The 11,583-nt window shown below is 55.4% G+C and overlaps 1 protein-coding gene across 1 annotated transcript in view; it reads left to right on the forward strand.

The window, feature by feature from the left end:
• BMP1 (bone morphogenetic protein 1) overlaps window positions 1-7,685 on the forward strand; it is a 39,750-nt gene extending 32,065 nt beyond the window's left edge. Inside the window, exons 17-20 of the mRNA XM_037497887.2 lie at window positions 2,612-2,739; window positions 3,110-3,323; window positions 4,882-5,132; window positions 6,917-7,685. Coding sequence (XP_037353784.1) covers window positions 2,612-2,739; window positions 3,110-3,323; window positions 4,882-5,132; window positions 6,917-7,051 — 728 coding nt within the window. The 3' untranslated portion in view covers window positions 7,052-7,685. The remainder of the gene's footprint in view (window positions 1-2,611; window positions 2,740-3,109; window positions 3,324-4,881; window positions 5,133-6,916) is intronic.
• The last annotated feature ends 3,898 nt before the right edge of the window (window positions 7,686-11,583 follow it).

Raw genomic sequence — 11,583 nt, forward strand, 5'->3', positions numbered from 1 at the left:
CCAAGTCATTTATTCCATCGCACCCCTGCCTGCTCGGGACACGTTGTCCTGGCAGCACGATGCAGGCTCTTCTGCCGCCAGTGTCTGTGTGATTTGGGCAAGTCACCTCACCTCGGTCCATTTCCTCGCCCATGAGGTGATGTAAATGTGCCTGCTTTGCATGCCTTGCTCTGAGCGATTAGCACATTGCCTGGCAAAGGCCTCTTCTTAGAGTCTTATAAGGTTACAGCCATAGCGTAAACAGATAAACTGCTGACCAGAATAAACAGAGTGGAAGCCTTCCGCAGTGACCCAGCAGACAGGCCAGGGCTTCCAGCCCATCCCTTCAGAGCCCCCATAGGCGGACTTCCTGGCTCATGTGCTTCCACATGTTTCAGCCTCTTTAGATAACATTCAATTGTTATCTGACCTGCATTCTCTCTCTCTAGTCTCTTTGAAAAAAGAGGCTTTTGCGTAAGAACCCTTAGCATCAGCATCAACAAGATAGTCAGGAGAGGGTTTAAAATTCTTGGGAAGATGGCCCACCTGGAGCTCTGATTCACTTTGGAAGCACTTATGGTTCCTAACTCAAGTGTTAGGCTGGTCACACATCAATGTGCATTTGCTGAACGTGGGTGGTGGGTGCAGCGCTGTGCAGAGTTCTACAAGGAGCTCAAGAGAGGAGTCTTTCTTCCCCCAAAGAGTTTGCCATCCATGGGGGACAGAAGAGGTGTGCAAGGAAATTAGAGGATGGAAGACCCCACAGAAATAGGGGAGGGCAGTGAGTGTACACTTGTGAATCTAGATGAGTGATGGAAACAGCTCACAGGTCAGATGTGGACAGCCATGGCCCCAGGCCACCGTGGACAGCTGCCCCCCTGCCTACCCCCCACATGGCTGTGTGGGCATCCTGTGAGTCCCTGATACTGGCACAGCCATGCTCCTGCACCCCCTGTCCCTTTCTCCTCCCAGCCCAGCATTGCCCAGACTGCCCACTTCTTAGTGGGACTTGTCAGGCTGGATGATAGTGAGTAATGAGGCCGGGCTTTTAAATTTGAGTTTGTGAGGCAAAAGCCAGATTGCAGTGAATCAAGGAGCCATAAGTACTGAACACCCAGGCTGGCAAGCTCTCTTGAAGGTTAGCTGGGAGGAGGATGGTAGCTCGAGAGGAAGGTGGGGCCATGGGAGAGCTGCCTTAGGGTGGGTGGAGCTTAGGAATGTCTGTAGACTGACAGAGCTGGCAGAGGGAGTGAGGTAGGTGGGTGTGGTACTGGGGTGCCTGGGTTATGAGCGGCAAAGAGCTCCAGCTCACAAAAACAAAATTCATTCCTACCAGAGAGGAAGAATACTTTCTCCAAGAGAGGAGAGGGGGAACGTGGTGGCAGAGAGGTCAGTTTGGAGCTGGGGTAAGGAAGTTGTTGATATTTGAGGGATCTGGTTTTCTCGAGGGGGCAGGAAGTAAGGTGGGGAAGAGGGGCTGGGATTTGAGGAGAGGGCAGCTGCTAAGGAGGTGAGAGATGGAGCTGGTGAAGGACACCAAAGAATGTCAAATGGTTTGGGGCCTGTACAGCTGGAGACCATGGATGGGGTTTCCAAGATGGCGTCGCAGATGCATAGCTTGTTGATGAGCAGTTGGGGTATCAGGGTGGTCCACCATGTCCTCCAGCTGAAGAGGGGAGCAGGTGAAGTCCATCAAGGAGGAAACATTGGGCAAGATCAGAAGGATGGAGACCATGAAGATTCTCTATAACCCGTGAAGGGAAAGTGAAGGCCTGAGTACCCTGGAAGAAAGGGAGGGAGCCCTGGAAAAGGTAGTACATTTGTAGTGTCAAAAAATGGTGGGTGATGGCAAAGCCCGAGGGGGAGGCACTAGCAGGTGTGCCTGGAGAAGAAGGGAGATGAGAATCAACAAAGCCATGGAGGTCAGGGGCCGGAGAGGTCTGTGTTTTGGAAGGACCATCGTGTGTGTGTGTTTTTTTTTAAAATATTTATTTATTTATTTATTTATACAAGCACTGGGTACAGTCAGAAGCACGGGAGGGTGAGAGAATTCACCAGAGCCAGAGCAGGGAACAGAACAGGCAGACTGATGGAATACTCTGCTGAGTGGAGCAGTGGGCGGCAGGAGAGGTCTGCCACGCCATGTGGGACCCTTGCCCGGTGGCCGGGGATCGAACCGGTGCTGCAGAGGCTGCAGGCAGCTTCACAGCCTAGCGCTCAACCACTGCGCCACCGGGGAGGCCCCATCGTGTGTTTTTGACATCACTTCGGATGCAGCAGGAAAAGGGTAGAGAGAACTGAGTCAGGTGCCAAAATCTTCTGTGAAAGTGGGGGTATAGCAGGAGATCGAGAGGCACAGCCCCGCAGAGGGCGGAGGTGGCGTGGCCACATGGCCACAAAGGCCAGGGGTCTGCACAGGAAGCCTGTGGTGGCCATGTCCACAGATGCTGCCTGGTGGCAGCTAGATTTCCCCAGGTGTGGGGAGCTGAATGGAAAAAAAGTAATGTGAACTTTCATCCAGCTTCTAAGTGGGGGACAAGAGAATGGAGAAGAGGGCAAGAGGGAAGTGATTTCTGCACAGGAGGCGTGGGGACCCCTGCTGACCTCCTGCCCCTCACTCACTTCTGCACAGCCGGCTGTGACCACAAAGTGACATCCACCAGCGGCACCATCACCAGCCCCAACTGGCCTGACAAATATCCCAGCAAGAAGGAGTGCACCTGGGCTATCTCTAGCACTCCCGGGCACCGGGTCAAGCTGGTAAGGTGCCCACTTCCCAGCCTGGACGGGCACCCCGGCTCCTCATCCATGCCATCTGGCTGTCAATGGTTTCCTGTTATCTCCAAATCCCTGCATCACTCAGACTCATTGCCCAAAGCTGTGCAGGCTGTAGGCTGGGTGGGCAGGCTCAGCCCACAGGGCTTCCATCTGTGACAGAGACCCTTCCCCAGTATACATTGGGGTATATTGCCATTGCCCCACTCCTGGGTCCTCTGTCACTGCTATGCCTGACAGAGCAGCCCCCCAACATACCTGAGCTGGGATCTGGAGGTCTGGGTTTTGGGCCACCTGTTGCCCACCCCACCTGTCCCCTGCATATTCCTAACTCTGTCCTCCCTTGGCCCTTCAGACCTTCATGGAGATGGACATTGAGTCCCAGCCTGAGTGTACCTATGACCACCTGGAGGTGTATGATGGACATGATGTCAAGGCTCCCGTCCTGGGTCGCTTCTGTGGGAGCAAGAAGCCTGAGCCCGTCCTAGCCACAGGCAGCCGAATGTTCCTGCGCTTCTACTCTGACAATTCTGTCCAGAGGAAGGGTTTTCAGGCGGCCCACTCCACAGGTAAGGGCGCCTCGGGTCAGGGCGCTGGGCAGCTGTCACTCGTTCTGAGGGAAACTGCTGGGCTCCAGGTGGGGGGTTGACAAAGAGGTGCAGGCACAGTCGGACCGCCTGGGGCCTGGGTGGAGACACAGTGGGTGCTGAGGGCCAGGCCCAGTGAGAACGCAAGAGCTGAAGGGTGAAGGAGGAAACAAAGTTAGAAAGCACAGGGCAGTGGAGGGAACCCCGGGTAGGAAGGGAACCCACCGGAATCCCCAGTAGTAGGAATCCCCAGTAGTAGGAAGCTTCACTGTGCAGCATCCACCCACATCCAACCCCACCCACATCCAACCCCATCCACCCACATCCAACCCCATCCAACCCCACATATCCAACCCCAACAACATTTGCTTGTTCACCCATCACATAGTTATTAATGTTTCCAAATCTGAGGCAACAATCTAAGTGCTGGTCACAAAAAAAATGAATGAAGTAGACACCTCAACCCTTGAGGAGCTTACTGTGTTACTTTGTTCAACCTTGTTTCTGAGTCCTGGCCTGTGGAAGAAGACTTGGAGGCCACACAGCACTGAATCTGTGGAGCCCGCCTGCCCCACCCACCCCAGGGAGAGAGATAAGACCAGCACAGATAATCACATAGGAGCAAAACATGATAAGGGGGTCATGCTATGAGGGGAGGACCCCAGGCCTAGCCATGACCCCAGGACAGCTCTGGGTATATACGGGCCACCTCGAGTTACTTAGCAGAGCAATGGGTGTGAGGTCGACAGTGACATGGAAACAACGTGGCTGTGAGAAAGGCCCAGTCTGTGCCAGACCACAGATGTCAAATGGAGACTTCACAGGTTCCTTATGGGTGTTTAACCATCTGTTGGGGAGTCCCTAGAAGTGGGGGGTCCACAGCCTCTGTCCCTGACCCAAGCCCTGACCCGCCTTCTCCCACCCCCACCCCCACCCCTCCAGGAGAGTGAGCACCAGGTGTCCAAAAGAGGCCGGGGCCTGGGGAGGAGAGTGGCCGCCGGTGACTCTGCCCCGGTGCTCTCCTTTGCCCCTCCCAGCACAGGGTCACAAACTGGAGGCCCAGCACTCCATCTGGCTCACTCCATCTCCTGCTATATTTGGCCCATGCTGTGTTTTTTAAAAAAAAAAATTAAGCCAACATTTAAAAAATCAGGAGTATTTGCATAAAATCCAGATGTACATCTTCCCTCTGAAGAATGGAAGGTCTGGCCATGCGAGGCTCACATTCTTCCATGACAGCCATCAGCTGCAGCAAATTAGCAATGTCCTCTTTTGACAAGCATGCCCTCCCCAGGGCCTCCATGCCGGCTGCCTTCCACCCTGGTGTGTCGGTGGGCCTCCGTGGCATCTATCCAGTGGTAGAGCAGCAGCGCACTTGTTCTGAGCCAAGTCCTGGGCTAGGTCCAAACCCACCCGTCACCAGCCCTGTGGCCCTTCCCCATTGCCCCCTCTAGCCGGGAGGGCTCGTTGTCATGGTGAGGCGCAGTGCCTGGCTGGCAGCCGAGCTCAGGGAGCGGTGGCCGATCTTGTCATCCCCCAGAGTGTGGAGGCCAGGTGCGGGCCGAGGTGAAGACCAAGGACCTTTACTCCCACGCGCAGTTTGGTGACAACAACTACCCCGGGGGGGTGGACTGCGAGTGGGTCATTGTGGCAGAGGAGGGCTATGGCGTGGAGCTCGTGTTCCAGACCTTCGAGGTGGAGGAGGAGACGGACTGCGGCTATGACTACATGGAACTCTTCGACGGCTATGACAGCACGGCCCCCAGGCTGGGGCGCTACTGCGGCTCTGGGGTAAGGCCCCCCCGCGTGTGCCCCTCTGGCCCCAATGCAAAGACCCAGCACCAGCCCAGTGCCTCTACAGGTGTGGGGTGCTAGCGTGGGGGGCAGCAGGTGCCTGATCCTTTGAAGGAGCCCAGGACCCAGCCTTGTGTGTGGCTGGTCATAGAGCCTCCTCCTGCCCTGGGCTGTCCCCAGCCAGAAAACCAGGTCCTTATATGCCTACACTGAGGTTCCTACGGCCTCTGGGACACACCCTGCCCTGACCCCAGCCTGCTTAGCCCTAGCTTGTCTGGGCCTACAGGATAGCTGGCCTCTGGGGAGGAGAACGGATGCCCCCCTCTTTCCCTCCCCTGTCCCAAGGCAGCTCACCAGGCCTGGAGTGGGGAGACGAGTTTAGGACAAGAGCCAGAGAGAGGCCACAGTCAACCCCGATAACCAGCCATTCTGGCTGAGCCATGAAAACGCCCCTCTTCCACTGCAGTTTCCCCTCTTGGTGAAAGGCCAGCTTGCCCCAAAGCTGCTGCTACTGCTGTCTAAGCAGACACTGGGCAGCACTTCTTTGTCTTTTAAAGGCGCTTTTAAAAGCAGCAAGCAAAAGTTTGCTGGATGTGATTTTAACCAAGGACACAAATAATTCCACAAAGGTGGAATTATTTTCCTCCCAGTCAGAACGTGTGGCTTCCATTCTTCCTTTTTTCCTTCAGAGAATGCCATCTTCCCTTCTCCATTACACTCGCACATACACTTTGCACATGCACTCATACTCAGACCACCCTCCCCCCACGACCTCCTTGGTGCCTCCCCTCTCATAGCTACGCTCCAGGGCAACCTGGGCTCCACTTCCCAGAAGCTGCAGCAGCTGTTGGAACCAGCATTGGCCCAGTCTCCTCTTAGGAACAGAGCTTCGGCCTTTGTTGAGTGGCGAGGGCTGGGCAGGGTGGGGAGGTGGCAGGGGGTAGAAGGAACCAAGGGGAGAACTCACTTGCCTGCCCATCTCAGCCGCTCTGGGATCCCTGGCTACCAAGCCAGCAGCCCCTGCCCACTTTGCCCTTTGTAATTCCCTTGATGTAGGACATCTGGTGAGTCACACCAAATCGAGTATCCCCAGGTGACTTCCACCAGCCGCCAACGGGAGGGAACCTGGTCCTGTCAGGGCTTCCTGGCACAGTTGCTGGACATGTCCCGGGTCTCAGAACTGTGCCTCGTGCCTTGAGGGCCCCATGGGCAGCTCCAACTCTGAGCTCCTGCACAGAGGTGAGGAGGGACTTGCAAGAGTCTAGGAAGGGGCCTCCTCTGAAGCTGGCCATGGTCAAAACTAGGGCGGGCAGGAGGGGAATGGCCAGGTCCAGGTCTGGGGGACTGGGCTGTCCAGTCCTCTCCAAAAACTGACTGGGACAGAGAAAGGTCAACCACTCAGAGAGAGAGCCTGGCCCCTGGCAACCCCTTCCCCAGCCATGCTCTCCCACCAGCATTTTCAGGCTTAAAGAGCAGAGAGTCTTTGTTCCTGTGTTTGCATGAGGGAATGAGGCCCAGAGGGGACAGGGCCTCACCTAAGCGGACATACCCACTGGTTAGTAGCAGAGCCAGCTTTAGAATGGAGGTCTGACTATGAACTTGACACAGGCTTTTCCACCTGCTGTGTTCTGCCTCCTCCAAGTGCCCCTCGAGACTCTCACTAGTGAGGCTTCCCCCTGCTTCAAGGGGCTGGAGGGATGTGGTAAAGACTGGGGGCCTTGGGGAGAGGAGTGGCCTGGCCCCTCAGCCTCAGCCTCACACCCATTTCTTTCCTCCATCAGCCTCCCGAGGAGGTGTACTCAGCAGGAGATTCTGTCCTGGTGAAATTCCACTCGGATGACACAATCACCAAAAAAGGCTTCCACCTGCGGTATACCAGCACCAAGTTCCAGGACACGCTGCATAGCAGGAAGTGACCACTGCCCTCGCCAGGGGTGGGGATGAAGGCCTGTGCCCTTGGTCACTGGGCCGGACAGTGGGGGGCAGGCAGAAGGCGGGCACCCCGTTCCTGTCCTCCATGCAGCAGGACCAGTGGGGCCCGTGGTCCAGGCGAGGCTGTCCCCAAGAGGCAGAGGATCTGGACTCCTTCACGAGCCACCTCCCCTCCATCCCTCCTCCCGGCCCCCACCAGAGTGGGGGCACCAGGGCCAGGGAATCCAAGCTTTCACTGAGACACTTGAAGTGGCCATTCCTCTGTGGGGGCCTGGCCCAATGGGGAAGAGGGTCTGTCAGCAGGACCCACCCACCTTCCCTGCCCGTCTCTACACGCTGTATTGTGTATAGCCCGTGGCGTATCTACATTGTAATGGACGTTTCCCACCCCTTCTCCACCTTCGATTTGGTTTTATGTTAAGCCTTCACTTCCCCCAGTTTCCAGGGCCGTGAACTTTCATACATGTCCCATAGGAGCCACATGGGGAAATGGGGGGTGGGTGGGGAAACAAGACAGGGCTTCTCTCAGGCCCAGTGGCTGGTCAGCCACACCAGGTCACCCCAGCCAATAAACCGAAAGTGTTACAGCCAATATCCTGTGCCAGATGCTGTCTGGGACGTGGGGGGAGAAGGGAAGGCTCCTTCCAGATGTGCGGGCTCACCGTGTCCAGGGCTGGCCTGCAGCCAAGACACCTGGCCTCGCTGGCTGCCCTTCCTTCCCCGATTCCAGGGCCCCTGAGGGTGTGAATTCACACTCAGGCACACACAAACACAGATGCATCAGCCCTCCCACACAACAGGGGGGGTGGAACATTCTGTGAAGAGGCTGTTTGGTGAGAAGGGAGGAGGTATGTTAAAAGGGATAGTGTGTGTCCATCTGGTGCCCACTGGGGTTTTCTGTCTGCGTGTCTGGGCAAGGGGCAGGTGGGCTACAAGGATGTCCAGCTAGGGCAGCCCACCAGGAACCAGAAAACCAGCACTGACTAGAACAGATAGACCTGTCTTTCTCCTTTGGAGACCAGGGCCAGAAGCTCAGTAGCCACTGAGCAAACATTCCAGCTCTGGTCCCTCTCCCAACGTGGCCCAGAGTGTGTCTTGTCTAGTCCCCTCCTTCCCACCATTCCCACCTTCCTCCCCAGATGGCGGGAAGGCCAGGAAGAGAGAGACCACATCCCTGCTCTCCCTGCAAAGAGGAGCTCTCTTCCTTCTCTTTATTTCTATACTTATTTACCTATTTTTGCCATTTGATTTTTTTATTACTCAAAAAAATCTTCATTTTTTTTTTTAAATTCAGCTTTCTAACTCTGTGCTTGTGCCTTCAACAGCTACAGTTTTCTGCTCTTCAATAAGAAAAGCCCGCTTTACCCTGTCATGGACAGTCGGCATGCACAGAGCCACCCTAGACCCGGCTGACGTGTGTTCTTGTTTTAGACGCCTCCTAAGAACCTCAGGTCTCACAACACCAATTCAAAATTGGCCAGAGCACATCCCACATGTGGATTTTGGTGTTTTTCTTACCTTCTTGGTGTAAAGGTAATTCTGTTACCAGAGGTTCGGAGCACCCCAGTGCTGTCAGAGACCGTACTGTAGGTGAGCGGTGTGGCAGACGCTGCACCTTGCTTATCACTGTCCCTGGAAGAGGGGTCTTATGGAAAGAAAGCTGAGAGAGGACCCCAGTTTTTATGCCTGGCTGGCTGTTCCCAGATTCCAGAGAGCGGGGCAGTCCACTCCAAGCCTGGGGCTCTTGGAGAGACTTGAGTAAGACTAGAAGTCTTTTACCAGCCTGTTACCGGGCAGATGTGTCAGAGGTGGCTGGACTTTGTGCAGGGATCCACCTCCAGGGAGCAGGGTGACTTGCTGGGCCCCATATTGGCCCTTAAGGAGAAAATGGTAATGGGTCCAGGTTCATTGCTTTTGGCTCCAGTGAAGTCATGGCCTCGCGCTGCCTCCACCTCCTCTTACTGGGGTGCTCAGACAGAGCAGAATAGAAAGGCCCCCAAAGCATTGGAGCCACCACGACCCCCCACCCACTTTGCCAACCAACTTGGGTCAGCAACTCTGGGAGAGAAGTTGTAGTCAGTGGCCACTGTTCTCCTCACCAGCCCTCCAGTTTCCTCTGAAGCTCTGAGGCCCACACTACTAGCTCACAGTCATGCGCTCAAAAGGAGTCAGAAACATAACCTTGTCCACTGCAGACTCCAGTTCTCCACTGCCAACAGGGTCTCTACGCCCAGCAAGACCACAGCCAGAGGCAAATCAGCATCGAAGAGAGCCAGGCTGTCACCTCCACAGACTGATCCCCCTCTAACGATGCAGGACCCCATGCTGCCAGCCCCCCTCCCTGGGCATATCTCCAGTGGCAACTGGGGAACCATAGCATCTCAGGCCTGAGGGGGCGGGGGGAGCACAGTAATGAAAGGCACTGAGTATCTTGGAAACGAGCACCCAGCCTGAAGCAGCACAGGAGGCTATCAGGCCAAATCCAGATCCAGGTGTGAGCTCCCAAACAGGTGGGGCGGGTGTAGATCCTGAAAATCACCAAGCAGGTTCACACGGCATCTCAAGGCCCTGGCCCCAGGAAGCGGGGCTGCTGGCCTGCCTAGATGTCCAGATCTCTACCCCAAGTGCTTGCTGTTGGGCAGCAGGTAGGCCAGAGCCCTGGTGGTGGCCGCTGGGGGGAGGAGGGTGGAGAGTAAAGTGGCTGTGGAGGGGTTCTGCCTCCTCAGGGTGGTGGAGGCTGCCCAGAAGCTGGCTGCAGGCCGTGATACATAATCCAGAATTCTGCAGGCGCAGCCCATCCTTACCTTCTGGCTTCTTCAGGGTGCTAGACTGACCTACTCCAGTACATCTGCCCCTCAGCTCAGGTGATTCCCGTCAGGAAGGCACCCCTTCTTCTCCATTGTCTCCAAGTACCTGAGTGCACCTGGCCCGAAGTGTGCGGCCCACACTGGGGTTGCTGGGGTGCACCTGTCCCAAACTCTGCCCTCCACTTCTACCTCCAGAAGCAAGTTGAGATAACACCAGGCCTGGAGCCCTGGACTCCTCCCTTATCAGGACACCTTATCAGGACCCATCAAACTGTTGGCCAGCTACGCCCTCCTCCAGCCTCTGTTCCCCAAAGTTGGGGCCCCTGCACTTCCCCTTACTCTGTTTTTATTCCCTTTCCTTCTCCCCCTCTTACTCCCAATCCTCAGTCATAAGAAGGCCACAGGCTCGAAAACAAATACTCAGTACTCAACACAAACTCTACCCCTTAGTGGCTGTGTGCCCCTCAGTGAGTCATTTGACCTCCTGAACCTCAGTTTCTTCATCTAGACATGGAGATGGTGACATCGGTTCCAAGGAAGGAATGGGATAACTTTTGAAGAACGCCCATCACAGAGCCTGGCAAATAAGAGGCTCTGGCAAATAAACGGCCTTTTTTTTTCCTCTCCTCTGTCTCAGGTCCGCTGCACTCCTCTCTGCTAAGTGGGGACTTCTGGTACACTCATTTCCAGTTGCGCATTAGGAGCTTAATGCTTAACCCACAGCAGGGCAGGGCTTGCGGGCAGCAGGAGACATGTCTCTGGCTAGCTGGTAGCTTTTCTGGGCACCTCCCAAGTCACACCCTGTGTTTGACTGTCACTATAGACAAGGCCGATTCTAGGATCTGTGAAAAGCTTGCTGCTCCAGTTTGCAAAAATAGTGATGCCTGACTCAGGAGAGTTGGGGAGAGGGCAACCCAGATGTTTTCCCCAGAGAGCCATGAGGCCCCAATCCTGCCTCCTGCTGACCATTCTGCTTCTGCTTCAGCCCCCACCCAGCCCCCCACTCTCCCTTCCCCCATCCCAAGAACATCTGGTTCCAATCTCCTCCAGATGCTGTGGCCAAGCTGTTTTATGGCCAGTCTCCTCAGCTCAGCTTCCTGAAGGCCTCCCTCCATTTCAGGAGATGGTCCCTCCTCACCCCTTACCTTAGGACCCCAGTCACTCTTTTTTGAACATAGGGAAGAGACACTAACATAAGACACACAGAGAAAACTGTGAGGGTCCTCAGAGCTGGCACCTCCTGTCCTACTATTTTGGGAGACCCGCCATCCAGTCAGAATTTTTTTTTTAAATGCTGACCCAGAAGGAGTGGGCAGGGAAGTGTGGGTGTTCCTCTGTGGGGAAGGGCGAGAGGGTAGAGGGAGTGAGGGAGTGTGTATTAGTGAGAATGTGTGACCATGTGTATATGTTGGGTGTGTCTGTGTTTGTGCCTGCACAGCAGAACACCCCACCTGTAACGCCCTTTGGTGGTCACTACCTCATTTTCCCTCCCTGCTTGCACTGGAGCAGGCTGACTCAGGGTCCCTCGTCTGGACGTGGCAACTACAGGCCAAGATTTTCCCTCACGTTGCAAGAGGCTGTGCTCTAAATCCACCCAGAGAGCGTGTGTGTATGTGCGCATGCAAGTGTGTGTGTGTGTGTGTGTAAACCTCTCTCCTTCCACTGGGTCAGATTAGAGAAACAAAGGACAGAAGGGACGCCAGGGCAGA

This window comes from Talpa occidentalis, unplaced genomic scaffold (assembly GCF_014898055.3).
Source record: "Talpa occidentalis isolate TD23 unplaced genomic scaffold, MPIMG_talOcc4v2.1 talOcc4.8, whole genome shotgun sequence".
Taxonomy (NCBI): Eukaryota; Metazoa; Chordata; class Mammalia; order Eulipotyphla; family Talpidae; genus Talpa; species Talpa occidentalis.